A 26,348-nucleotide genomic window follows, 5' to 3' on the forward strand; every position below is an offset into this window, starting at 1 on the left:
CGTCGACGATGTGGTTCCCTACGTTGCTGGTCGCGAGTTTGGCGTGCTGACTCGCTGTCCTGTTACTCCAGAGAAGGTCGATAACATCGTGACCAGTGTGCTCACACGCGAGAATAGAGGTTCGTCTGTTACGGTCTTCACAGCGGCCCTGCGGAGGGCGCAACTCCAGGGACAAGTTCACGCGTTCAAAACGTTGAAGATGTCATTGTGGGGCTCGCGATCTGTTTCGCTCGCCAAGGTCGGCTGCGAGGCAGTTCTTCAGATTGGGCCCGTGTTTGCCAAGCCAGCCATGTTTTGGCGTGTCGAGCAAACGATCTACGTTGAGATTGAAGTGTACTACCGGCCGACCGGTTTCGAGTATGGCAGAAATCCCGTTTACACGTCACGGGCCCCCCACACCCACGAAATCGCGCTTCTCGAACCATTTGGCTGCAGCGGCTACTGTCACGCATTAACACCCGACCAACTCGAGGGGCTGAGGCAGACATTCCCACTGGAAGACCGTCCGTCAAGCTTGAATGAAAACCTATTCATCTTCGTTCCATGGCATTTGAATATGCGTGACTAATAGGTGTTCATTGTTGAGTGTATTTGTCTATATTCTAATAGAATGAGAGCTATATCCTGAGTGGAGATGCGGTGCAATTGGTGCAATTGGTGCAGTCATTTGGCTGGCGGGGCTCGACAGCGCTCCTGCGTCTATCCGACCGTCCCCGTCCGCCCTCGCCTCGAAAACAAGGTTTCCAGACCCGTGTCACATCATCCGACATGTAAAGGCGCGAGCTGAGCTTGCCTGGAGCGCAGGAGCATGGTTGTGCTGATCCCAATGGTCCGCCAGCCAATCCAGCCTCATCGTCGGTTTGCGGTCCAGCACGGTCCCTGCTGTCCGAATTCAACAACAGTGCACTACAATCGACACATACATCACAGTGCAAGTGAAAAAAGCGAGCCAAACTGACGAATTCGAGTCTCAAGACGATGAGGGGAAAACGAGCGAAAAAACTGGACTGACCGGAATCCGGTAAAATTTTCCACTGTGTTCGTATCGAACAACACCTTGCTCATCTCGAATAGTCAAGTAAAACACGCAGTTCTGTTTCGACTTGCCTTCTGTGCTCTTGTCCCGAAGCACCTGAATTACTTTCACGCGGATCGAATTCCCATTGATGCTCTGAGGCACTGTCACTTTCAGAACACCATCGGCGGTCCCTTCAATCAAATTCACTCGTTCCACGCCTTGCCAATAATATGCCTCGTCCATGATGAGATCAGCAATCTCAGCTGGTAGTGCAGGTAGAGATGCGGACTGATTCTCCAGCTCCAACCCGCTGGTCAGCATTCGGAACACGATCTGCAGGTCTTCAGCAGTTGCCAATCGTGGACGTAAGGCAAACGCAAGTGGGTTTATCTGGTAATTGAGTCTATGCGACGAACAAGCAGCAGGATGCATCAGCAGTCAGCGAAGCCGCTCCACTGCTTGGAGAAGCATTGAATGAGCATCAAGGGCTCGAAACACGTACTTCAGTTCAGTCAAAGGGCGTGCGTCCTGAATTGCCTGAGCCGCAACCTTGCCAATGCAATTAAAAGCTAGACTGTTTCTCGACAAGTAAGCAACGAGACAAGAGGCAAGCTCTGATCGACTCTGACTTAAAGTTCAATACGAGCAACGAGCAGAGCAACATACTTGAGCTTCTTCACCGATGTGTTCACCTTGAGCGCTTCAGCAATCGCCTTCGCTCCTTCATCACCAATCTGATTTACGTTCAGGCTGTCCATTTTCATAGGTGAGCTCTTGAATGCCCTCTGTTAAATCATCCAAGCATCTGTCAAAATAAGATGACTTACTTGTGCTCGGTCAATGACGTGTTCACTTTGAGTGCTTCAGCAATCGCCATCATGCCAAGATTGCCGATCTGATTCTTACCCAGGCTGTCCAAGTCCCATCTCTCATTGAGCACTCTGCTTACCCTCTGCTGGAATCAGTCAAAGTGAGATGCCTTACTCGAGCGCAGTCAACGTCGTGTTCACTTTGAGTGCCTCAGCAATGGGCGTTGCTCCAGCATCGCTAATCCGATTGTCACCAAGACTGTCCATCTCCTCCATCAGTGAGCACTTCTACTGTCATGTGTCACCCACTCACATGCATCACGTTCAAGCGAGATGCCTTACTAGAGCTCAGACAGAGTCTTGTTGACTTTGAGTGTTTCCGCAATCGCCTGCGCTCCAGCTTCGCCAATCTGATTCTGGTCCAAGCTGTCCATCCTCTCCTTCAGTGAGCACTCTCAATGCCGGGCTGAAACCAGCCACTCACATCAAAGCGAGATGCTTTACTAGAGCCGAGTGACTGTCGTGTTCACTTTGAGTGCTTCAGCAATCGCCTGCGCTCCAGCATCGCCAATCTGATTTTTGCCTAGACTGTTCATGCCTCCATCCGTGAGCACTCTGTATTGTCACTGGATGACTCACTCACATGCATCAGTTCAAGCGAGATGCCTTACTCAAGCGTGGTCACAGTCGTGTTCACCTTGAGTGCTTCAGCGATTGCCCGCGCGCCTGCGTCGCCAATCTGGTTGTCACCAAGACTGTCCTAGACATCAGCAAAGACTCTGTATAACCACTGGATTGTCGCTCACATGCATCACGTTCAAGCGAGATGCCTTACTTGAGCCAAGTCAGCGTCGCGTTCACTTTGAGTGCCTCAGCAATCGCGTTTGCGCCAATCTGATTTTCGCTCAGACTGTCCTAGACATCAGCAAAGACTCTGTAGGACCTCTGGATTACTGACTCACATGCATCACCAAACGTGATTTTGCCTACCCGAGCGAAGTCACCGACGTGTTCACCTTGAGTGTCTCAGCAATCGTTCGCGCGCCTGCGTCGCCAATCTGGTTCCCATATAAGCTGTCCTCTCTCCGTCAATAATACATCTCAATGCCAATTATTGGATCAGCCACTCACATGCATATTCAAGCGAGATGCTTTACAAGAGCTCAGTCAGCGTCGTGTTCACTTTGAGTGTCTCAGCAATCGTTCGCGCGCCTGCATCGTCAATCTGATTCTTCCCCAGACTGTCCTCGACATCAGCGAAGACTCTGTATTGTCACTGGATTCCTCGCTCGCATCCATCAGTTCGAGCGAGATGCCTTACTCAAGCCAAGTCACCATCGCGTTCACTCTGAGTGCCTCAGCAATCGCCTTCGCGCCAGCATCGCCAATCTCTTCCTCTGGCAACCTTTCCTCCATGCAGTACAGTCAATACGCGCGCAGTCACACTGTTGCTTTAGCTTCGGCTACTAACCTCAGGTATCCTCTCGCATTCCTGACTTTATCATACAACTCGCACGACAGCATGTTGGCAAAAAAAAAAAAAAAAAAAAAAAAAAAAAAAGCAACGAAAGAAGACTGAAAAACTCAACTGAGCTGGATGGAAAGCTGAAAGAGAAGGCAAAAAGACGAAGCGAACACGTTCGAATGTCGCTTTGAAACAGACAGCTGATAACGCACCGTTTTGAGTAGCACATTAACGAAGGGCAGCTGTCTATGAACGCGAGTCATCGTTCGCCAAGTGTCGTCGGAACATGCCATATCGATGGAAACAACTCCACTGCTGCGTTAATATGCGTTGTAGAATGCGGAAACTAGTGGAAGCAAAAAGCTGTTTGCCCCTCCTCGGTGATTACGACAAGTGTGGATTACACCTGATTGACTGTACAAGTCTCTCGTTCTGGAAAAGCATTGCCTGCAAGCGCTCTCGTAATTGATTAAATACAACAACGGTGCAAATTCATTTCTCCTTTAGAGCCAAGCAACGAAAGTCGGTAGCAAGCGCGTCACTTGCCGATACAGAAATCTCTGAAAATGACGTCCAATATCTCTTCAATATCGACTCGACCAGTGATCTGCCCGAGGGCTCGCACCGCTTGACGTAAATGTTCCGCGGCGATGGCAACATCCGACAAGTCCTCTACAAAATACCCCAGAATTTCACAATGAAAGCCTGACGCACGAAGACGGCCCAAATGAACGTGACAAGCACTTACCGAGGAAATGATCAAGATGTGCCACGCAGGTCTGCAATTGTGTTCGGTGTCTCCATTGTGTAATGAGAGCCGTTTCACCCGTCTCTGACTCGCACCTGCAGCATTTTGATAGAATGATGAGTTTGTATCCCCAGACGTGATGTGAAGAACATTGGAGATGCGATGGTACCTTTGTTTCAGCTCCAATGTAAGCCGTTCCAGCAGTACTGAAACGCCCTCACCAGATTTGCAAGAGAGAAAGACGGGCTTGGCAGCTCTTTATGTAAGTGTGCGTGTGTGCGTCAGTCAGTGGGGTTGCAAGTACATGCTGTTGTCAGACAATGTCTCCGTCACTGTCAGCAACGAGTAGTCATGACCTACAAGATTTCTGGAGGGATAACTAGCTGAGATGCCTCAACTGTGTCAATCTTGTTAATGATCGGAAGTGACATGCCTGGTTGGACGAGCTGCAAAATCGAAGGATCAACAGAATCCAACTTTGACGCGTCAAACACGCACAAGCGTAAGTCGCATGCGTGCGCTCTGAGAGTGAGCCACAATTTGTTTGAAACCCCCCCCCCCAAACAAACAAACAAACAACCAAACAAAAAAAAATCAACCACAAAAAACAAGATGAATAAAAAGAGTAAACGAACATAATGACGGACCACATGAGGGCGGGTGAGTGTTTGTGAGCAAGTAAATCCGTTCTGCAACCATCATTGGGAATACTTGCATACCTGGCACGAGCTCGTTTGATGCCTTCTTGTTCAATTTCTTCATCGGAGTCGCGCATTCCTGCAGTATCGCACAGCAACAAGGGGTATCCACCAATGTCTAGTGGCACTTCCAAAATATCACGCGTCGTGCCTGCTGTGGCCGACACAATCGCAGTAGGTCGCTGGGCTGTGTTTCGAAAAGAAGAAAAAAAAAGCCAAACCCGCCCCCCCAAAACCAAATCGCCGCACATCAGAAAACAATCATCCACGCCCAATCTAAAAGTCATCGACATCAATATCCTTACACATGATATTGAGCAAGCTGCTCTTCCCAACATTAGGGGCACCAACAATTGCCACTGAGACACCCGAGCGCAGGCGCTCACCCCGCCGGCTGTCGTTGAGGGAGGCTGCAATCTCGTGCCGAAGCGTTTGCACAGCAGAAATTGCTGAGTGCGGATTCGTGACGGTGGGAAGGAGCATTTTCCGAGCAACCAAGCCAGAGTAAGAACGAATGAATGATCAATGACAACGAAAAGCAACAGGACAATTTTTGTGTACGCCACTGAACACATTTTATCGACTCACCCGATTGCATGACGTTCTCTTCAATGTCCTCGGTTTCAGCAAAATCAATGTTTCCTTCCACATGAGCCATGGATTTGAGAATCGTTCTTCGCCACTCCTCAAAGGTACGACTCATGGCACCCTGCTCCATCAAACCCGTTGTAGCGTCGAGAGTGAGTGTTAATGCCTTCGTACCAACTGCGCGGTTGGAATAGTCATACATTTAGCTGACGCAAAGCTTGCTGGCGTTGAGCACGAGTTTCAGCGTTGATCAAGTCAGCCAGTCCTTCCACTTCGGTCAAATCGATTTTGCCGTTGAAGAAAGCTCTGCAAAAGTCCCAGTCCATGAGCAAAAACTTCAAAACAAAAATCCCATTCACTTATATAGATTGGATCATATGGAAACCATCAACATACCGCTTGGTAAACTCGCCAGCATCAGCCATTCGCGTATCGGGTAGTTCGCTGAGCGCCTCGAACAGTGCCTCGATGATGGAGCGTCCGCCGTGAATGTGAAACTCGGCCACATCTTCGCCGGTAAAGCTGCGAGGGCCTATTGCCGCGCAATCCACGTGAGACTCTTATACAGGAGCAAACAAGCAAACAAGCAACAAGCAAACAAACCAACCCAAAAAACAAAAGAAAAAAAAAAGAAAAAAAAAAAGAAAAAAAAAAAGAAAAAAAAAGAAAAAAAAAAAAAAGAGACCCCAATGCATACAAGCCATGGAAACATACCAGGGAACCACAAAACAATGGCATCGTCTATGTGCTCCTTTGTTGTTGGATGCACCAGTCGGCATAGATGAGCTTGGCGCGGAGTCTTAGACTTTTGGGCTGAGCCGGTCATTCGCTCAATCGCGATGCCAGCGGCGCGACCACTGAGGCGAACCACAGCAACTCCTGATGGTGCACCCATCCACCAAGCACACACCAATGTTAAGAATTTTCGAGTGCATGTGCAGAGAGTGAGTCAGGCAAAAAGCCATTCATTCAAGTCATCACATCACAACTGGGGCAAGACGGCATATTCGACCGCGCACCTGCTCGGCCTGGCGCTGTTGCAAGGGCATAGATGGAGTCACGTTGCTGTGCAGGCGCGGGCGACGGAGAGCTGCTGCTACTGCTGCTTGTCAAGTGAGGCTGCAGCGGCAATGTCTGAGATTGAGCACCACCGCCGACACTCGCAGCAGCAGCAGTCGTGCTCACGGGAGCGAGCGGACTGGGCATCCACGAGCACACTGCTCGAGTCTGCTGGTGGCGCTGGTGCACCGGAGCGCAGATCGCCCGACCGCGCAGTGAAACCATTCTGCCACAGCCACGCGAGATTGCCACGCTCGAGTGCGTCGCGCCACGCATCAGCAGCAGCAGCAGCAACTGCAGCGACATGAAAATCCGCAATGAAAGTCAGAACAACGTCGTTGCTTTGTTGGGGGTTTGTGTGTTCAAAGTAAACCCAAAACAAAGAAAGACCAAAATGAAACAAAAATGGACTGATCTGAGAATCTACAGAACAAAACTGAGACAATCCAGTCAAACTGTGCACTCTACAACGAATGCTTCTTCCCATCTTCTTTCCTTGTCACTGTCTGACTGTGGCTGGATTGTCTCGCGTTCGTCTCGTCTGATATTGAGCGAACGAGTCCCTCCAAAATTTCTCCAGCACCATTTCGTTCTGAGTTTCGCTTGTTGTTGTCTTGTGATGTGTGCTTGTGCTGAACAAGAGTGAAAAGGATTTGAAGTCCAGTCTTCTTGTTCTATCTTGTTGTACTTGTTGCTGGATGGACGTCGCGAGCAATCCACCCGCAGCAGCAGCAGCAGCAGGCAGCGATGACGAAGTGCTTGGCTCGCACTCGCGCGCAGTGGCCTACGCGCCCCAAGTCGAAGCAGCCATCAAACAGGCAAGCAGCAGCACTCATGAACCAGCAGCAGCAGCAGGATCGGATCACTGAAGGGTTGCTGGTTACCACCACCACCATCTCTCATTTGTAGCTCAACAAAGAGGGGTTGGGCGGTGGCGTTCGGCTTTGATGGAAGAGGGAGACACGAATGAGGGGAGATAGACACGAAGGAGAGAGAGAGACGAATGAGGGAGAGAGAGAGAGGGAGAGAGAGAGAGACGAATTGAATTGAATTGAATGAAAAAAAAAAAAAAAAGCCGGTTTTTGTTGGACTTGGTTTTGTGCTTCATTCAAGCGCAGCGACCGAGGAGGAGGAGGACCGAGGAGGACCGAGGAGGAGGAGGGCAAAGAAGGGGAAAGACATTGCACGCGAGGATGGAAGGCGAGGATTCGCGATGGGGGGAGTGAGGAGATGGCTGACTGAAAAGCAATGGTGAGTGAAAAAAAAAAAAAAAAAAAAAAGAAAAAAAGAAAAAAAAGACAAAGAGTCAAAAGCAATGCGAGTCCAATGAAAACGTCCATTCCATTGGAGATGCAGAAAAGGTCACTTGAAGTGGCAAGAAGAGAACGGAGGAAAGGGAAGGGGAGGGGAGGGGAGGGAAGGGGAAGGGAGGGAAAGGGGACGACACCGAGAGCCAAGAACACTCGTGAAGCTCAGTCTCGCGCTCCTCGCACACGCTGTCCATCAGTCCATCAGTCTAGCCATCAAACGATCGAAGCAATCACTCAGTCAGCGAGTGATGCGCTGCGAGGCGACTCGAGACGGAAGGAGGAGGAGGAGGAGTACAATCAATGCAATGCAAATCCCATTGAAATCAGTTCCCAAGCGAAGGCCACTCATCCTCATTTGCTGCAGCACATTGTCACTAACTGTCTCGCAATCAACGCTTGTTTTGCTTTGACATTGTTTGTTGTTTTTTGGGGGGCGACAACAACAGGTCTTTCCAAGCGACGATCCGCTGGACAGCCCTGACTTTAACCCCGTCAATTACATCAACGCGCTCTTCCCGACCGAGCAGTCGCTTGCAAACGTCGATGCCGTCATCAAGAAACTTCAAGGCGGTGTCCGGTAAGCAGACCCGGCAACCGGCAGCAGGCTGATCGCAAAGCCAAAAAAAAAAAAAAAAAAAGATCGAGCTGGCTCACTTTTCATTCCTCGTTTTTTTCCCCATGTAGCAAGCTGAATACGAACATTCATGACATTGTGCATTCACAAACCAACGTCAAGGATGAAGGTCGCAAGGTATGCCACTCGGGAGCCTCATATTGTTTTGTTTGTTTGTTTGTTTGAATCTTTGAATCCATTTTTGCTGATTTGCTGTCGTCTTCTTCTTCTTCTTCCGCCAGGCTCTGGAAAACGCGCAAAAATCCATCAACGAGCTCTTCTCGCGCATCAACGACATCAAGGGTCGCGCAGGGCTGTCCGAGTCGATGGTGAAGGAAATCACCCGCGACATCAAGACGCTCGACTACGCCAAGAAAAACCTGACTGCTTCCATGACCACGCTCAACCACCTAAACATGCTTGTTGGCTCTGTCGAGACACTCAAGTCCATGACCAAGCAAAAGCAGTACCACGATGCCGCCAATCTGCTCGTTGGTTGCGGATTTGTCATGGACCACTTTGCCGCGTACAAGTCCATTCGCCAGATTGCCGAGCTTTCCGATTCGCTGGACGCCATCAAGCTGTCTCTTCGCAAGCAAATCATGGCGGACTTTGAGGAAGCCATTTCCAACAAGGGTGCCCTGAGCTACGGCGGCCCGCATCTGCATGAGGGATGCATGGTGCTGGATGTTCTGCAAAAGGACGTCAAGGCGGACCTCATCAAGTGGTTTGTGCGACGACGGCTCTCCGAGTACGTGCTCATTTACGGCGAGGGCCTCGAGCCGGCACACCCGGAGAAGATTGACCGTCGCTACGCTTGGCTTGCGCGCAACCTGACCGACTTTGACCACGAGTTCAAGGACGTCTTCCCGACATCGTGGAACATGGCCGAGTACCTGTGCCGTGAGTTTTGCGAGGTGACCTATCGCGACCTGACGTCCATTCTCGCCTCGAAAAAGTACACTGTCGACATGAAGCTGCTTTTGAACATGATTCGCGTCACTCGAGGATTCGAGGCGTCGCTCGAAAAGCGATTCGGCACTCGACAGGCACAGCAGCACCAGCAACAGCGCGCCGAGCTTGAGCAACAGCTCCAGCAAATTCGCGGTGCGGACGAGGAGGAGGAAGAGGAGGAAGTCGACGCCGCACTGAGCGGTATTGATCCCAACGACCCGCAAGCCGAAGTCCGTCGCCGTTACCTCGAGTACAAGAAGCAAAAAGCCCGCGAGCGCCAGCAACAGGGCAAGAGCAAGACCGTGTCTGCGCGAGAGCGCAAGAAGCAACTGCTTCTGCTCCAACAACAGCAGCAGGCGGAAGAAGCGGCTGCCAGCAAGTCGCGATTCGTCGGCGCCATCTCAGTGTGCTTTGAGCCATACATGCACATCTTTGTGGATGCGCAGGACAAGAGCATTGGCGACATGATTGAGCGCTTCGCTCGCGAGTTCCGTGCGTCCGACACCATTTCAACCCAGCCAGGCGTTGAGCCGTCGAGCGACCACGGCGGCTCTGCGGGCGCTGTCTTTACATCAGCGACTGACTTGTTCCAGGGCTACAAGGAGATTCTTCGTGTGCACGTCGACCAGCTGTCCGTGCGGGAACCCTTGCTCGAGCTTTCGCGTGTGTTTGGCAAGCACCTCAAAAACTATGGCAATCGCCTCCTGACCGGTCAGCTCCCCAAGCACTCGTCCACTGCTGCGGCTTCTGCCATCGCGGCTGCTCTGCACACTGGCGACGTTCGCATGTCTCGTGAGGAGCTGGTCCTTGTCTGTGGCGTGCTCAACACTGCCAGCCACTGCAGTGCCACCACGAAGAAAGTATGTGCACGCTTTGCGTGTTTGAGTGTGGCTAGGTCTTGTGAAAGAAGAAGAAGAAGAAGAAGAAGAAGAAGAAGAAGAAGAAGAAGGAGGAGGAGGAGGAGGAGGAGGAGGAGGAGGAAGAGGAGGAGAATGTTTGGTTGATTGTTATGCTTGTCAACTGCTTGGTTCTCACGTCTTGATTGCTTGGTTGATTTCAGCTCGAGGAGAAAATCAAGCAAAAGATTGATCCCGAGTTTGCAGATCGTGTTGACATGAGTGAACATGAAGACTTTTTCCACGAGTAAGTTTTTTTTTTCTTTTTTGGATGTTGTTCTTGTGGTTGTTGTTGTTGTTTGCACAAAGATCGTTCGCCTTCGCTTTCCTTGTCATATCTCACGCCGTGCTTGACCCTTGTTTTCGCCGTTGCAGCATCATTGCAAACTGCTTGCAGATCTTGATTCAAGGACTCGAGGCGGCGTGCGAACCCTCGTTCCAAATCATGCTGAAGATGACGTGGAACTCGGTTGAAAGCGTCGGCGATCAGTCTGATTATGTCACTTCCATCGCCAAGGTGGGTCCGTCTTTGTTAGGTTTCGTGGAATGGACGTGGTTGGTGTTTCGTATGCTCACGTTTGGTGGTTTTTTTTTGGCAACAACTCTTGCCCTCTCTTCGCTCTCTACCTGCAAATGAACACAGGTGTTTGCCAACTTTGTACCCACTGTTCGTGAAACAGTGGCCGACGCAAGGTACTTTTCGAACTTTTGCCTCAAGTTTGCCACTTCGTTCGTGCCGCGCGTCCAGAATGCTGTTTTCCGCGTCAAGCCCAACCAAACTGGTGTTGAACAGGTAATTTTACGGCACTGTTTTGTTTTGTTTGGCTTGTTGTTTTGGATGACGAGGCCAGTACCTGACGTTGTGTTTTTGTGTTTCTCGTTTGCCCCAATTTGTAGCTCTTGCTCGATATGGCCTCCTTGAAAGCGATCGTGCTTGACATGCAACCGGTCAAGGCTCAGCTGTTGGACACGGGCTCCGGCTCTGGTGTTGCCAGCACGCCCTTCTCGCGTTTGGTGCAAAAGACCATGTCCAAGATTGACATGATTCTCAAGGTCGTCCTCCAGCCCCACGAGCAAGCCGAGGTGTTTGTGCAAAACTACCTCAACTATGTTGCAGAGCCCGACATTAACATTTTCCAAAAGATTCTCGACATGAAGGTGAGTCGCTCGTTGTCGTTTCTGCGTTTCGTTTTTAGTGCTTGCAACCCGAAAACTCACCCTGTTGCCCTTCTGCCTGCCATCATCCAAATCGTTTCCTTGACAGAATCTGCGAAAGCAAGAGCAAGTGCCACTTCTCGAGCAATTCCGCCAATTCTTGCCCGCACCGCCGTCGTCCGCGCCAGGAACTGGCGGAGCTTCCAACAGCGAGGAGACCTCTCGTATCGACATCAACCCCACGCGTCTGCTAAACAACCTCACCAATCTTTCCAAAGATCTGTCCAGCAAGATTGGCCGTCGAACCTAACTCTGTGTTGGTTTCTTTGGTTGGTTTGGTTGGAGTATGACAATTACAGTATTCACTTGCAAAAATAGTGGCAAAGCTGGTACTTGTTTTTTTTTTTTTTTTTTTTTTTTTTTTGTTTTGGAATTTGTTTTCTTGTTGCAGTGGCCACTTCACTCTTCTTCTTTTTTTTTTTATACATATTATTATTCGCTTCTTCTTAGACATTATTATTTTGGATGGAACCAGTAAGGACGAGCGAGTTGATGACGTGCGTCGGAGAGAGAGAACGAGCTCGACCAATCTCGGCTCACTCGGGGTTTACCGTGCTTCCTGTTTTCCATGCAGAACGAGCGAGGGCCCCCATCGTACTCTGAAGCCACACGCAGCGTGCCTGGTGGGTTTGCAGCGACGGCGGCGATGGACGCTGGCCCGGTCATCTTCCCGTCGCAGGAGGCCGTTGACGGGATTGCGAGCCGAACATACACGCCGCACACCACTGCGCAGCAGACAGCGTCCGTTCCCTCGGTATGCTCCATTGCATCTCCATTGCAATTGGTTTTAAGGACGAGTTTGCGGCGAGCTGTGTGGCGAGATGTGGTGACATGACGTGAGCCAACAAAAGATGGTTGGATTTGTGGCCCCAGCAGTCGACTGCTCTGTGGGTGGGTGTGCCGCAGTATTTCCAGATCTATCATTCACGAATCGGCGTTCATTCGGATAGAAAAACAAACAAACAAACAAACAAACAAAAATCAAATGTGTCAGCTCCTATTGACAATCTGAGTGATGGTGAAAAGTTTTTGCTGCTGACTTTTGTCAACTAACTTTCTCCAACAGAACAACCGCCATTCGAGCACGAGCGTGTTTAGCACAGAGCGCCATGCAGCCACAACGTTCGTGGCCATGCACGAGCCGCGCGTTTTTACGACATCTGCTGCAGGAACTGATTTCACCGCTGGCTCGCGCAACATCGGGATTGGGTCGAGCTCCAAGTCGGTTCCGCCTGCGCTTCGGATTTTCAAGCAAACGTCTCTGGCTGAAGACCCACCATTACCGTCTTGACGTGCAGATGCGTTGTTTGTCGCATCTCAGCCAGCGGCTTTTTGTTGTTGACCTGAGCTCAGCCGTATGAACGCTGTGTTTTTCCGTTTCCATCCACTTTTTTTGATGCTTTGTGCGTTTTTGCATTCATTCAAAACTCACTCTTTTTTTTTTTGCATTCATTTACTTGACAAATTCAGGTTTGTTACGACCTTTTTTTCCTTTTTTGTTGCTGTTGTTGTTTTGTTGGTTTCTCGTTGTTGTTTTTTCCTATTCAATCTTGATCCGTCGCGACGTCATGTTCGCGCCAAAACACACAAAGACACATTATCTCATCCACCAGTCATGTCACGTCCGCTACACACACAATCGCACATACACGCATCATCTCATCCAACACGCCAAACATGGGAATGCACGGATGGCTTGTTGTCGCTGTGGTTGTCGGAGTCGCGTGGCTGTTGTCTTTGGGTGAGGATTGCTCCCGTTGAGCTCGGTCTGTGCCATCGCCCAGAGCCCTGGCACCAGCATTGCCATGCAATCGGCTTGACTCGGGTTGTGTTGACGTCGACGATGGTCGTGGTGCGTGGGGTGGGTGGTGCGGAGTGATGGGATTGGGCTGGCATTCGTCGTAGTTCCAACACGAAAATAACCGCTTCGCGAGTGAGCCCGCTCTGTCGTCGAGTCTCATGACAAGGGCGATGAACGCGACGGAAAACACTACCCAAGCGGTGGACTGCACCTGTCGTGGGCTAAATTAAAGAAGGCCAGAAGGAGTGGAGCTCAGATTTGCCCCAATTGCGAGCTGTCTGATTATTTGATCTTTGTAGAATGGGTGGTGCAAATTCATCACGGCAGCGTGAGCTGTTTGAAACCGCCAAGTCATTCAGTTCGGTCGTGTAAGTATTGTTCAAGAATGAAGCGTGGTTGTTGCTTCGCGCTGACTTGATCTACTATAGACTCAGCAGCTCGGGAATTACTGACGAAGATGCCTTGGTGATTGCCGAGGGTCTCAAGCAGAACAACCATTTGCAGATGCTTGAGTAAGGCAGTGGCAAGGAAGTGAGTTGCTCAAGAAGATTCTAACATGAAATTTGTCGAATAGTTTGAGTGATAGCCAGATTGGCGACGCGGGAGCACAGGCGATCGGATTGGCACTTCGGAACAAGCCGACCCTAGGTTTCCTGAAGTACGATCTGCCACTGTCACAGGGGGCTGTTGGTCGCACGAGTCTCACTTGATCAATGGATACAGCTTGAGCGAGAATAAGATTGGTGATGCAGGTGCTCGTGCCATCGCTGAAGGCCTGCAGACCTCGACAACTGTGACTGAGCTCTGGTATTGTAGTAGTGGCACGCTTGACCCTTTGGTGGCATCTTCGTCTGTGCTAAAGAATGGTTTTGTACTCATGTTTGTCCGACATAGGATGCGCCGCAATCAAATTGGTGACGAGGGAGCACAGGCGATCGGATCTGCGCTTCAAAAAAAGGCGAATCTCTCTATTCTGCAGTACGTGCTTGTGTCTTGACAGGAGTTATGATGGGATTGGTCGCAAAGGCTCTCACTTGACCGAGTTGATACAGCCTGAGCGAGAACAAGATTGGTGACATTGGAACTCGTGCCATCGCCGAAGGCCTGCAGACATCGACTGCTCTGACTCAGCTCTGGTATTGTTGTCGCACGCTTGAGCTTTTTGCCGCATCTCCGGCTTCGCTCAAATATGTCTTGGTTCTGATGTTTGACTGAGTTAGGATGTTTACCAATCAAATCGGCGACGCAGGAGCGCAGGCGATCGGATCTGCACTTCGGAACAAACCAAACCTGTCCATTCTCCAGTACGAACTTGTGTTGCCACAGGAGGAATGACAGGATTGATCACAAGGCTCTCATTTGAACGATTTGCTGCAGCTTGAGCTGGAACAAGATTGGTGATGCCGGAGCTCGAGCCATAGCCGAAGGCCTGCAAACATCGACTGTGTTGACTGAGCTCGGGTATTGTAGCTGCACGTTTGACCTGTGGTCGCATTGACAGCATCGCTTACAAATGAGTTGTTTCTGATGTCTGTCTGGTATAGCTTGCATTCCAATCAAATCGGCGACGCCGGAGCACAGGCAATCGGATCTGCACTTCAGAACAAGGCAAACCTGTCTGAGCTCTAGTACGTTCTGGTGGTGTAACAGGGGCGACTGGTCACACGGCTTTGACTTGACCGATTTGATACAGCATGAACAATAACATGATTGGTGGCACTGGAGCTCGTGCCATCGCTGAAGGCTGTCAGACGTCTACTGCGCTGACTGACTTCAGGTATTTTATTGCGGCGCTTTGACCTTTTCGTCTTACATGCAGCTTTGCTCACGAATGGTTTGCTACGTGATGCTTTTCTGACATAGGATGCAGGCCAATCTAATTGGCGATGCGGGAGCACAGGCGCTCGGACCTGCGCTTCAAAACAAGGCAAATCTGTCCATTCTCTAGTACGTTTTGGTGTTACAGGGGCTATTCGTCGTCCGGCTCTCACTTGACTGATGTGACACAGCTTGAACAGCAACAATATTAGTGACACTGGAGCGCTCGCCATCGCGGAAGGCCTGCACGCGAAGACTGCGCTGACTGATTTCAGGTATTGTAGTCGCACGTTTGACCTTTCGTCTTGCGTGCAGTTTTGCTAAAAGTGCATTGCTACTGGTGATTGTTTGACTTAGGATGAGCATCAACCAAATCGGCGACGCGGGAGCACAGGCGATCGGATCTGCGCTTCGAAACATGGCCAACCTGTCTATTCTCTCGTACGTTCTTGTGCTGAAACAGGGGCTATTGGGCGCGCGACACTCACTTGGCCGAGTTGATGCAGCTTGGGCGAGAACAAGATTGGTGACACTGGAGCTTGTGCCGTCGCTGAAGGCCTGCAGGCAACGGCTACGCTGACTCAGTTCGGGTATTGTAGTTGCATGATTGAGCTTCTGTCGCACCTCCGTCTTTGCTCAAGAATGGCTTGGTTCTGATGTTTATCTGACATAGGATGTCAGCCAATCAAGTCGGTGACGCTGGAGCACGGGCTATCGGATCTGCACTTCGGAACCAAACAAACCTGTCGAAACTGCAGTAGGTCCAGTTGCGGCACAGGGGCGATGGTCGTGCGGCTCTACATGGAGGAATAAGATGCAGCAACATGAGATATCGAATACTGAGCGTCGTTGACAATTTGTTTTTGCGTTCATGCTTGCCATAGTCTGTCAGACAACCAGATCTCCTCAAGTGCTGTTCAACTTTTATCCCAAAGCCTTCCCACAAATTGCGAGTTGGCGTGAGTTGGACTTGCCTCGTTCGGTGTTTGTGACTGTATTGCCTTTCTGACCTGATTCATTAACAGGGCCGAGCGCCAGCGCATCCCCGCTCAAGATGCAAGAAATTGATAGTCTTGGGGCGAGAGGCGGAATCAGAGGAGCGACTTACCCGAACAGATCAACAGCGTTATTCACTTGAGCTCGCTGGAGCAAAGGAGGAAAGGGAGGGGAAGGGAGAGCAGTGACATTTGTTTGACGTGCCTCGATGATGTGCTGAATTCTGCTGTACTCAATGCGATATTTCCGTTCCACACGATGCGAGATGCGTTTGCTTTTCATGTCTGGACCATCTTGTCTGGTGTGTGGTTTCAAATCGAGAGAGGACGCCGAGCTTGGCCAATTGGCAACTTTTGTTCCTCAGCAATCCCGCAATTCAAGGCTGCGTTGTCAAGCTTAATGGCTTTAGCGTCAGCAAGCAAACAACCAACGACCGACATTCGACATGCTCGCAACCCTGAAATCTACGAAACGACAGGACGCAACCCTTTCCGCTCCTTTCTGCAAATCTGGCTTCTAGCTCTGCTGTTTGTTTGTGCTTTTCAGTCCAAGTCGTTCAACGTCATTCAAAGCGAAAAACCTCCACAATCCTAAAACAGAAAACAAAAACCCATCCAAAAGTAAGAAATGTGACAACAAAAATGATAAAACAAAAATTACAATAAAACAAAGAAGAATAAAAATAAAAACGGAAAATCTTGTTTTGGAGACTCTTTTTTTTTTTTTTTTTTTTTTTTTTTTTTTTTTTTTTTTTTTTTTTTTTTTTTTTTTTTTTTTTTTTGGGGGGTTAAATTTTGGGGGTTTTTTTTTTTTTTTTTTTTTTGGGGTTTCTTTTTCCCCCTTTTTTTCCTGGCCCAAAAAAACCCCAGGCAAGGGGGGGCCCCCTTTTGGGGGGCTGGTGGCCACGGGGCCCCGTCCCCCGGTCTTTGCGGCGGCGTTGGGGTTGTGGCCCTGTGGCCCGCCCCCCGTTGGGGCCGCCACCCCGATGGGGGTCACCCTTCCCGCGTGTACGCCTTCCCTCCTTTTGTGGCAATGCCAATTTTCTTCCCATCCTTGGGGGCTCCCCCCCCCCCCGCGCCTCTCGACCAACCGCTGTGGCTTTGTTCGAGTTGAAAGCGAGATTTTTATGGATTTTTTTTCTTTTTTTTTTTTGCTGCTTTTGCTATTTTGATCTATCGGCACTTTGTCTGCACTCGTCGCTCGTGGGGAGTCTGGCGGATGCATCAGCAACAATCGCATTCGCTTGCACATGGTACTGTGGCGGGCGCGAGTCGCGCACGTCCCTGAAGGAAGGTGGCAGCGTTGATGCGAGAACGAGACATAAAAATCACAACCACAAAAAAAAAAAAAAAAAAAAAAAAAAAAAAAAAAGCCAAAACTTCCAAAAAACCCAACAACAACAACTCTAAGTTTTACTTTCAATGGTGAATGCAAGTGAATGCTCAAATTCATGCTCAAATTCATGCTCAAACTGTGTTTGCTGTTTCTGTTCCAGATTGCACATTCAAACGCGATGGAAACGTGGTTACCGAGCCACTCCTTGCCGATTACTATCTTCTGCCCGAGATTTTTCAATGCAAATCATGTCAGTTCTGGAACAACGCAGTTTGTTTTTGTGATTGTGTTGCGTGTGTGTGTGTGTGTTCGATTTAGCTTTGGCTCTTTAGCTCAATTTCGCACTCTGTTTGTTCGGTTTACTTCAGTGGACTACTTGCGCATCCAGTACCTTGGCGACTCATACAGCTTCCCAAACCTGGTTTCAGCAAACTGGCTTTATGTCACGAGTTCCGAACAGACTGTGACATTCCCAAACCTTGCTACCGTCGATAAGCTCGACATTGGCGACCCCACCTCCAGTGATTCAATCTCCTTGATGTTCCCTGCACTGTCTACTGTCGCTTCTGCCTACTCTGTGTCGTTCTCGGCCGTTCGCGCACAATTCAGCCACGCTGGCCTCACAACTATCGGTACTTTGACAACCACAAACAAACTGACCTCTCTTGTGCTCCCTGACGTGGTCAGTGTGGCCTCGTTCAACGCGACAGCCTTGGCCACCTTGACTGCGGGTTCCCTGCAGTCCATTGGTAGCCTGACGTTCCCTGCGGGCGCTGTCATGGCGACCCTGACTCTGCCAAGCCTGCAGACCATCACAACTCTAAGCCTTGGAAGCTCGGCCCTGACAACTGTCACCTTGCCCACCCTGGCATCAGTCGGCTCTTTCACAGTTCAGACGGGAGCCGGCCTGACTTCTTTGACGTTGCCCAAGCTCCAGACCATCACAACCCTCAGTCTCGGGAGCGCCGCTCTGACAAGTCTCACCATGGCCACTCTCACCTCAGTTGGCTCGTTCACCGTTCAGACGGGCGCCGGCTTGAGTGCTTTGACGTTGCCCAAGCTCCAGACCATCACAACCCTCAGTCTTGGAAGCGCAGCTCTGACAACTCTCGCTTTGGATACTCTGACATCCGTGGGTTCTTTCGCAGTTCCGACGGGAGCCGGCTTGACGGCGTTAACGCTGCCAAAGCTGCAGACGGTGACAACCTTCAACCTTGGGAGCTCGGCGCTGACCTCTCTCACGATGGTCACCCTTGCATCAGCGGGCACTTTCACAGTTTCAGCTAGCGCCGGTCTGAAGTCTTTGATTTTGACAAACCTCCGAACGGTCTCCACATTGACTCTCGGCGCTCCAACGGTGCAGACTCTCGATCTGAGTGGGCTGCAGACGGCCGGTACTTTGACGTTCCAACAAACGGCAACCGACTTTATCACCATGCCCGACCTGGCTCAGGTTGCTAACTTGGCGATTGTGAACACCAAACTGACCCATGTGCAATCCATCGGCTCGAACGGCTTGTCCATCACCAACAGTCTCCAGATCACCGACAACTTAAACCTATGTGGCTTGTCCTTTGTCTATGCCAAGTGGACGTTGCCATCTGGCTCCGCCGCTGTGAACATTGCCGACAACCGAGGGAACCTGCTTGCTGGTGCGGCGCAGGACTGTCTGGCCGTCAACTTCCCGCTTCCGCCACTGACGCTGACAAAGATCCAAGCGACCAATGTTTCAGTGACGCTCAACACGGTGCAGATGCTCGACACTTCCGGTCCAGTGCGGCAGTACCAGCTTTCCTATCGTCGTTCGACCGATGCGGCCTTTATTTCCACCCAAACTGTGGCCTACAACGGTGACACTTCGCTCTTGTACAAGCCTGGAAACAGTCGCCAGATTCGGTGGAACATTACTGCGCTCGAGCCAGAGACGGCCTATTATTTCGAGGTGAAGGCTACCATTGGTGCTCCTCCTTCATCTGGCCAGCGATTCCTAACGACATCTCTCAACGTGACCACGCTGTCCAATTCAGGTAAAACAACCCCCCCCCCAAAATATACTGTTGCATCTGTGTTTGGAGGAGGTGGGGGGGGGAATGTAGCTTGCTGCTGTTTTCTGCCATCCCCGATGATGAAAGCGCATCCTTTCTCATGTTTCCTCGTTTTTTCTTCTTCTTCCCCTTTTGATTGGCGCAGGCAATCCCAATACGTCAGCACAAAGCAGCGGTGCAGATATGGTGCCGATCGGCGCTGGCGTTGGTGGAGGCATCGCCTTTTTGCTGATTGTCATTATCGTTCTGGTTGTGTCACGCCGTCGCAATCGCTCTTCTGTCCAAACCCGCGATTCCACCATGGAGCTGGCCAGCAACCCGATCTCCAAGAATAGCGCCAACACGGCCATCTACTCGTCTGTGGCCAAGCCTGTCAAACCAACCAAACCGACTGCCTCCAAGGCGGCGGAGAGCCTCTATGCCCCAGTTGCTGCCGACAGCATGTACGCGCCAGTTGCCGATGCGACGGACGTCTACCAATTGCCCAGTGATCAGCGCAACAACGGCGACGGAGACCTCTACTCTGCAGTCGAAGGCGGCTACGCCAGCCCACCCGGTGCCAACGATGACGAAAGCAACTATGCCGCTCCCTTCGATCCGAAGGCTCCTCAGAAGGCCACCCACACTGGTTTTGCCGTGTACGCCGCTCCTGTCGACTCGGCTCAAGCTGCAGGCAGCACGTACGCGGCACCTGTCGACGCCGACACGTCCGGTCCGGAGTCGTACGAGTCTCCGCAGGCTCCTTCCTCCGCGGCTACTCCCGGTGCCATGCCAGTGTACGCCAAGCCCAACAAGGGCCCTCGTTAATCCCGGATTGTCCTCCCGTTCTTTGTTGTTGCTGATGTTTGTTTGCAGTCATGTTTGCCTGCCCTGCATTCTCTTACTCCCCCCCCCTCCTTTTCCAACCTTGCAATGTTTTTGAGCGTGCTTTGTTTGTTTTTGTTTTGCACGATGCTTGTGTGCCACCCGTGTTGTCTCCATCATCCTACTGTACTTAGTTCAATGTTTCGAGTTGTTGCACGACTTTTGTTTTTCTCTTTTTCTTTTTCGTTTTTACAATCAATGCGCACCAAAATTGTTGCTTTGTTCTCCTTTTGACATTGGCACTTTGCATGTCAATCTTACTTTCCCTGTGCTTCTTTTTTGTGTGCGTCTGAGCAGCACAGCAAGCCACACAAACACAAGCACAAACACAAACACAAATGGAGCTGCGCCATGCCGCTGCGTCGCGCTTCCTCCCCCTCGATTCGCAGAGCCAGCCACGCCGGCTCGGTGGCACGCGATCCGATGCCGCCCGTGTCGCGCAGGTGACTGCGGGACTGACTGCCCTGTACGAGCGGATTCAGGCCCAGAGCAGGACGTCCTCGACCCGCGCCGACACTGCTGCTGCTGCTGCTGCTGCTACAGCTTCTGCTGCCTCGTTGGGATTGCTGCAGTCGTCCGAACAGAGTGGGGTGCAGCGACCGCGCGGGTTTGAGACAGACCACGACGGCCACTTTGTCCTGTTGCCGTTGTTCGCAGCAACCGCGGCCGCGTCGTCAACCCATCGCGCGCCGGCATCGTCCGCGCCAGAGTACGCGGAGGGTGGACACGAGTCGCGCGACCTGTTTGGTGCCGCTGCAGGCAAGCGCGGCGGCGAGTCAGCGTCTGCAGGCAAGCCAGGCGAGGATGGCGGCGCGTCGACATTTTGGCGCCAAAATCGAGCTCTCGCTCAGCATGCTCAGACCTCAACGTCCATGGATGGCAGCAGGAAGGCCGACGCGTCTCAGAGCGCGAATCGCAATGCATTGCAGATCAAGAAAGAGAAAGAGGAAGAGGAAGAGGAAGAGGAAGATGATGACAATGGCGAGCCCGACTGGCTGACCGCGTACCGTCAACAGCGTCCAACTGTCTCAGACGACGAGCCGGCTGTGCATGCTGCAAGAAGGTCGCCGCTGAGCTCGCCTCGGACGCCGGTCAAGCAGCAACGGAGAGACTCGAGGCATCCGACGCCGTCCCACGAACGCTCGTTGGCAGGACCTCCTTCGAAGCTACAGGCAACTCCGAAAATTGCTCGAGATTGCATCTGCTTGCTGAACAGTCGCTACGCTTGCATCAAACAGGTGGCAGAAGGGACATTTGCCGTCATGATTCAAGCTGTCGATACCTTCACCCACTCCAATGCAGCATTCCGCCTCCATCCTCAGAGTTCCTCGCAGCCGACCTCCGACATGGATTGCGATCGAAAAGCTGGCGTTTCCCCCCGCAACCTCCTGCCATCGCCCTCTCATCGCCAGCACGAGGCCTCACGCTTTGCCATTCCACCGGGTTGCCGACGAGTGGCAATCAAAATCATGCACAAGCCATACGCTGCAATTGGCGAGGAAGAAGCCAAGCACCTGCGTCGCTTAAACCTCGCCGACCGTTGCGGGTTTTCCCCTGTCGTTCGACTGTTAAACACTTTCACCGTGTGTGGGCATTTTTGTCTGGTCTTTGAATTGCTTGATCCCGTGCCACTCAGCCTCAATGACACGGTCTGGGTTTCTCGAGAACACGACCAGCTCCGCACCCCTCGGGGCCGTCCCTCCTCCAGTTACAGCAACACCAGTAACAACAACCACAACAACAACCACAACAACCACAACAGCGCTTCTCCATTCGAGAAGGTGGAAACCCCGCTGCGAAAACTACACACCATCCCGCCTGCCTCCGCTGCACACCAGAGCTCGCGCACTCTGCTAGGTGAATGGGTTCAACAGCGTCCTGCCACTGCTGTCGCCATGCAACGTCTGCGCAAGATTGCAGCTCAGCTTCTGTCCGCCATGATTTTCCTTGAGGATCAGGCCGTTATTCACGCCGATCTCAAACCCGAGAATATTCTCCGCTGCCCGCGCTCGCTGATCGATGACAGTAGTCTTGGGCATGAGGTTGACCATCCTTCCTTCTCGATCAGACTGGTCGATTTTGGCAACGCCGTGTCGTGCAAACCCGAGTTTTTGAGTCTTTATCACGAGACGTTTGAACTGCAGACGCTCGTGTATCGTGCACCGGAGGTTCTCTTTGGGTGCGAGTTTGGGTTTCAGATTGACATGTGGTCGGTCGGGTGCATCCTGGCAGAACTCAGCCTGGGTCGTCCGATCTTTTCGGGAGATTCGCCCGCGAGTCTGGTCCAGTCGATTTTCGAGCTGCTGGGTCCATTTCCTCAAGCTCCCTTTGCGGCTGGCAAGTTTAATGCTCAATTTCAAGAGTTTCTCGATGCGGGTCCAGCCCAGCTCGACGATTCGCAAGATCGCGAAGGCGAGGAAGCCATGCGTATCGCCCTGTTGCAATCGCAGCGCTTGCTACGACTGTCATCAATGCTCGGTACACATGATATCGCGTTTCTGAGGTAATGTTGGTGGCCGATAAGAGGGGGAGGATCAGTGTGTGCTGTTGTGTGCGAGGTTGGTTTTTGTTGTTGTTTAGTTGGGTTTGCGCTTTCATTCTCACGGTCAACCGTCGTGTGGTTTTTTTTGCAGTTTTATCGATGGCTTGCTCAAGTACAATCCAGCTGAGCGCTTGACACCACAGGCAGCCTTGGGCCATCCGTTCTTGGGCCCACTGTTCCCTTTTCGTAGCTTTCTTAGCAAAAAACCCTACCCACTGTCAGGCTGCGAGAGTGACGTGGTGTTTGACCAGCCTCTCTTGCGGCAGCGTGCATTACTGGACACACGACCGGCGTGGCGTCAAACTGACTCGCACGTGTCGACAGGTCAAGCGACGTTGAACGTGCCCGAAGCGGATGTGCCAGTGCCGATGAAGGAAGAGGTTGTCGCGTCTGAGCACTGCGACGCGCTCTCTCCCCATTCCCATGACCAAGTGGATACTGCTGATATTCCGGCACGTTTGGACACTGCAGTTGAAGACAACCTTGCGGCCGACGATGGTTTGCCTCCGATGGCAGAAGACGAGAGCTTTGCGGCATTTGTCCTGGACGGCCCCTCTCCAGATAAACATGATATTATGACTCGCTTGTCACTACTCACGTCAGCATCGTCTGTCGCATCCTTACCGGCAACTCTCGATGATCTCCCCGCCATCCACGCCTCTCAAGCTCGCTTTTCGACAATTCCCCCTGTCCCAGCCATCCAGCTCATTCAGCCCATGCACGGAAGCGTTCACTCAAACGCTAATCGATCCTCTCCCGCTCAAGCCGTGCTGTCGAGCGACCCTCGACTGCACAGAGCGCTCATTAAAGGTGCTTCACCGGGATCTGGTGTTGAGCGAGGACGGTCTACCCCTGTCCAACTCGCTCCCTTGAAGCGCGCTTGGGAAGATTCGCCTCAACCCGAGATTGCCAAAAAGATGCGGGCACTGGACGATAACGTAGCCGCTGCAACAGCTGCGCCGGAGCGAGCCCAGAACGATGACGATGTACGTTTGTCACAATGTTGGTCGTGGATTTGCTCTACGATTCACTGTTGCTTACGAATTTAGCTCATCTGTACAGGAGGACACTGTGGTGCTATTGTCTTAAACCAGAGCGCACTGGGGGGTGTGCTACAGCTGCCTTCAAGTTTTTTTTTTTTTTTTTTTTTTTGTGCGTTACTCGTGAAAACCCCTCTATTGATCATAATTAGATTGACACACGAATCCAACAAGTTCACAGTTTATGGGCGCGACGGGTTGAGCAAATGACGCACAGCATCGCGCACGATTGGATGGGAGTCGAGCATTGCGTTTGCAGCTTGCGCTGATAGGTTCTGGTTTCGCAGCGCGGCAATCGCCAGCACGATGGCGCGGGGAACCACTCGTTGAGACGTCGTGGCAACTCGAACATGCTCGGAGATGTCCAGGTTGGCCAATTCACTGAGAGCACTGCTGTCAGTGTGAATGGAACGGACGAGCGAGTCGCGAGCCATCGCCTCATCAACGTTCGCAAACCTCGAAATGATGCCGATGGCGCGATGGAAGAGCTTTGTATTGCTCACCCGCAAATCAATCATGTGATTTCCGAGCACTTTCCCGCGCAGCACATGCGCGCCGGTGGTAATGGCGTTGCATACAAGCTTGGCAGCAAACTCGAGGTGAATGGGTGCCGACGCGGCCAAACCGCCGTCGGAAATTGGAGAAGTGCGTTGCAAGCGCACTCGCACGGCCGCGAGGGCGGAGGCAGGCAATTGCAGCGCAGCAGAGGCTGGTGATGCACCAGTGCAAGCAATGACAGCCGTTTTGCTGCCACGGCCGGATGCAGCCTCGAGCGTGCGGTAGACTGCGTCGCGGCCTGAAGGATTGTCGGACACAATGGCGATAACAAGATCGCGCGGCGAGAGCGTTGGTAGCATGTTGCGAGTGAATGAGCCAAGCCCGATGTCGAACGTGGCCGAACCGACTGTCGCGCACGACGGGCCGGGCGAGGACGCCAGCTGCTGTTGTGCAGGCGCAGCCTTCTCGTGAAGATTGCCTTCCACGTTGCCAAGAGTGTCAAAGCAGCCATGCAAGAATCCGCGCACATCGTCATACGTTGCTCCATAGGTCGGGGCGCATTCGGACGCATCAATCAGACCCATGATTCCGAGCGAATCGCTCCCGAGGTAAAGAATGCGACCACCCGAGCGCAACGAGTCGCCGGCAAGCTGCACGACCTGTCCGATGGCACGGGCTTGCAGATAGGTTTCTTGCATGGCCAAGAGACATTCCTGCAGCAGCGCGGCGACACTCTGGTCGGCGCTCTCAACCCCGCCGCCAAGCAACTTTGCGAGCTGGAAGGCGCGTACAAACATCACGTCCAGAATAATCTTGGTGGCGGAGCCTCCTTTCATGCGCGTCGATCCAGTGATGGGCTCGGGGCCCACAATCGGCGTCAAGATGAAGCCCTGTGCCTTAGCTGCCTCAACCTGCGGAAAGGACACTTGCACCAACTGCTCACAAACTGACGCAAACGTGTGATGCCACTGCTCGACCTTGATGCGCCGTGCCAGATGCAGCGGGTTGAATCCCAGCAGAACGGGCGTGAACACGTCCAAATGCTGCATGCAATAATCGAGCTGAGCGGCAACGAACGGCGCAGCCAGTCCACATGTAATGCCAATGTATACGACTTTGGAGGCATTCTGGCTGGCCTCGACGAGCGTTTGGATGCCAGCACGCCAATTGTCTTCTGGTGCTTCCTGCGCAAAAGGCAAAAGGCAAAATCGCCCAAAGTTCAATGGCTCAATCCACCCGTTTTTACATGTTTTTTTTTCTCGTTGCTTGGTTTTTTTGCTTGCTCGTGCTTATTACCTGAGACGTGAACAGGGCAGAATCGCCGCCTGCACAAATGTATGCAAACAGCTTTGGCAGGCCGAGCTTTTCCAGCACGCGGTTGAATGTCGATGCGCAGACGAAGGCCATGCGCCCCGATGTCCCTGCGCCCGAGATGACCACACGCGTCGTCGTCGTCGTCGTTGTGGCTGCCGCGTCAGCATCGCGGCCACCCGCAGCCGGTCGGTTGTGCAGAATGTTCCTGCTGATGCACGCGGCAATCTGCTCGAGCGTCGCGATCGTCGTCTCGTCCATCAGACCCTGAAAGCCACAATGATCAAATGCCCAAGATATACAGGTTGAGTACGATCGTCGGCGCAGTTCACGTCGCTGGCAGTAGTAATCTCGTCCCTGTGAATCACTCCACCCACCCCGAACGTCCTCGCTTCAGGGAGGTTCGTTTCATTCGGTAAACAAGCAAGAATAATAATAATAATAAATAAATGGAACAGACCTCGTAGTGTCGGTATCCCCCAAACAGCTGCGCGTCTGAGCATCGCAGCAGGCGAACAATCTCGTCCGCTCCAGCAGAATCGAGCTCTGCAAAACACAAGCAAGTCGGATTAGACCAAAAATGATGCAGAAAATTCGCAGAATGCTTTGTGAGCGTGAGGGTGGTTTGTACCGGACGTGAGCTCGTTCGAGGTCTCAGTGATGGAGACGGTCGACTGCGGCAGCATTGTGTTTTTTTTTTTGTTGTCAAAGTGAATGAGGACTGA

The 26,348-nt window shown here is 51.9% G+C and overlaps 8 protein-coding genes across 8 annotated transcripts; 5 read left to right on the forward strand and 3 right to left on the reverse strand.

Moving 5' to 3' along the window:
• Positions 1-849: 849 nt before the first annotated feature.
• Positions 850-3,243, reverse strand: CAOG_05603 (hypothetical protein; the record flags this gene model as incomplete). The annotated part of the gene is made up of 13 exons (XM_004346226.1): positions 850-906; positions 1,013-1,421; positions 1,521-1,592; positions 1,685-1,768; positions 1,846-1,929; positions 2,003-2,086; positions 2,170-2,253; positions 2,332-2,415; positions 2,499-2,582; positions 2,663-2,737; positions 2,818-2,901; positions 2,985-3,068; positions 3,149-3,243. 13 exons carry the CDS (start codon positions 3,241-3,243, stop codon positions 850-852), a joined length of 1,380 nt encoding a protein of 459 aa, XP_004346276.1.
• A 476-nt stretch (positions 3,244-3,719) lies between these two features.
• CAOG_05604 (tRNA modification GTPase TrmE) lies at positions 3,720-6,807 on the reverse strand. Its single transcript, XM_004346227.2, has 11 exons — positions 6,346-6,807; positions 6,041-6,205; positions 5,723-5,858; positions 5,527-5,632; positions 5,327-5,447; positions 5,044-5,187; positions 4,760-4,925; positions 4,401-4,562; positions 4,210-4,296; positions 4,041-4,135; positions 3,720-3,964 (listed from the first exon to the last, which is right to left on the reverse strand). The coding sequence occupies exons 1-11, from the start codon at positions 6,689-6,691 to the stop codon at positions 3,831-3,833; spliced, it is 1,662 nt and encodes a 553-aa protein (XP_004346277.2). The 5' UTR covers positions 6,692-6,807; the 3' UTR covers positions 3,720-3,830.
• Positions 6,808-7,056: 249 nt separating this feature from the next.
• Positions 7,057-11,709, forward strand: CAOG_05605 (vacuolar protein sorting 53). The gene is made up of 9 exons (XM_004346228.2): positions 7,057-7,203; positions 8,142-8,272; positions 8,380-8,446; positions 8,551-10,122; positions 10,323-10,405; positions 10,534-10,675; positions 10,802-10,951; positions 11,056-11,316; positions 11,423-11,709. The coding sequence occupies exons 1-9, from the start codon at positions 7,084-7,086 to the stop codon at positions 11,621-11,623; spliced, it is 2,727 nt and encodes a 908-aa protein (XP_004346278.2). The 5' UTR covers positions 7,057-7,083; the 3' UTR covers positions 11,624-11,709.
• Positions 11,710-11,786: 77 nt separating this feature from the next.
• Positions 11,787-12,985, forward strand: CAOG_05606 (hypothetical protein). Its single transcript, XM_004346229.2, has 3 exons — positions 11,787-11,847; positions 11,948-12,127; positions 12,440-12,985. The coding sequence occupies exons 1-3, from the start codon at positions 11,839-11,841 to the stop codon at positions 12,662-12,664; spliced, it is 414 nt and encodes a 137-aa protein (XP_004346279.1). The 5' UTR covers positions 11,787-11,838; the 3' UTR covers positions 12,665-12,985.
• Positions 12,986-13,471: 486 nt separating this feature from the next.
• Positions 13,472-16,162, forward strand: CAOG_05607 (hypothetical protein). The gene is made up of 17 exons (XM_004346230.2): positions 13,472-13,542; positions 13,603-13,686; positions 13,749-13,832; positions 13,898-13,981; positions 14,069-14,152; positions 14,227-14,310; positions 14,395-14,478; positions 14,552-14,635; positions 14,719-14,802; positions 14,868-14,951; positions 15,038-15,121; positions 15,184-15,267; positions 15,350-15,433; positions 15,499-15,582; positions 15,666-15,749; positions 15,877-15,951; positions 16,018-16,162. The coding sequence occupies exons 1-17, from the start codon at positions 13,475-13,477 to the stop codon at positions 16,058-16,060; spliced, it is 1,362 nt and encodes a 453-aa protein (XP_004346280.1). The 5' UTR covers positions 13,472-13,474; the 3' UTR covers positions 16,061-16,162.
• Positions 16,163-17,483: 1,321 nt separating this feature from the next.
• On the forward strand, positions 17,484-20,391 carry CAOG_05608 (hypothetical protein). The gene is made up of 3 exons (XM_004346231.2): positions 17,484-17,573; positions 17,692-19,350; positions 19,514-20,391. Exons 2-3 carry the CDS (start codon positions 17,862-17,864, stop codon positions 20,173-20,175), a joined length of 2,151 nt encoding a protein of 716 aa, XP_004346281.2. The 5' UTR covers positions 17,484-17,573; positions 17,692-17,861; the 3' UTR covers positions 20,176-20,391.
• Positions 20,392-20,505: 114 nt separating this feature from the next.
• Positions 20,506-23,897, forward strand: CAOG_05609 (cell division control protein). The gene is made up of 4 exons (XM_004346232.2): positions 20,506-21,817; positions 21,869-22,735; positions 22,866-23,760; positions 23,837-23,897. The coding sequence occupies exons 1-4, from the start codon at positions 20,571-20,573 to the stop codon at positions 23,861-23,863; spliced, it is 3,036 nt and encodes a 1,011-aa protein (XP_004346282.2). The 5' UTR covers positions 20,506-20,570; the 3' UTR covers positions 23,864-23,897.
• Positions 23,898-23,944: 47 nt separating this feature from the next.
• Positions 23,945-26,328, reverse strand: CAOG_05610 (glucokinase regulatory protein). The gene is made up of 4 exons (XM_004346233.2): positions 26,255-26,328; positions 26,084-26,169; positions 25,609-25,890; positions 23,945-25,496 (listed from the first exon to the last, which is right to left on the reverse strand). Exons 1-4 carry the CDS (start codon positions 26,307-26,309, stop codon positions 23,997-23,999), a joined length of 1,923 nt encoding a protein of 640 aa, XP_004346283.1. The 5' UTR covers positions 26,310-26,328; the 3' UTR covers positions 23,945-23,996.
• Positions 26,329-26,348: the final 20 nt, after the last annotated feature.

Source organism: Capsaspora owczarzaki (genome assembly GCF_000151315.2).
Source record: "Capsaspora owczarzaki ATCC 30864 unplaced genomic scaffold supercont2.9, whole genome shotgun sequence".
Classification (NCBI taxonomy): domain Eukaryota; class Filasterea; order Ministeriida; family Capsasporidae; genus Capsaspora; species Capsaspora owczarzaki.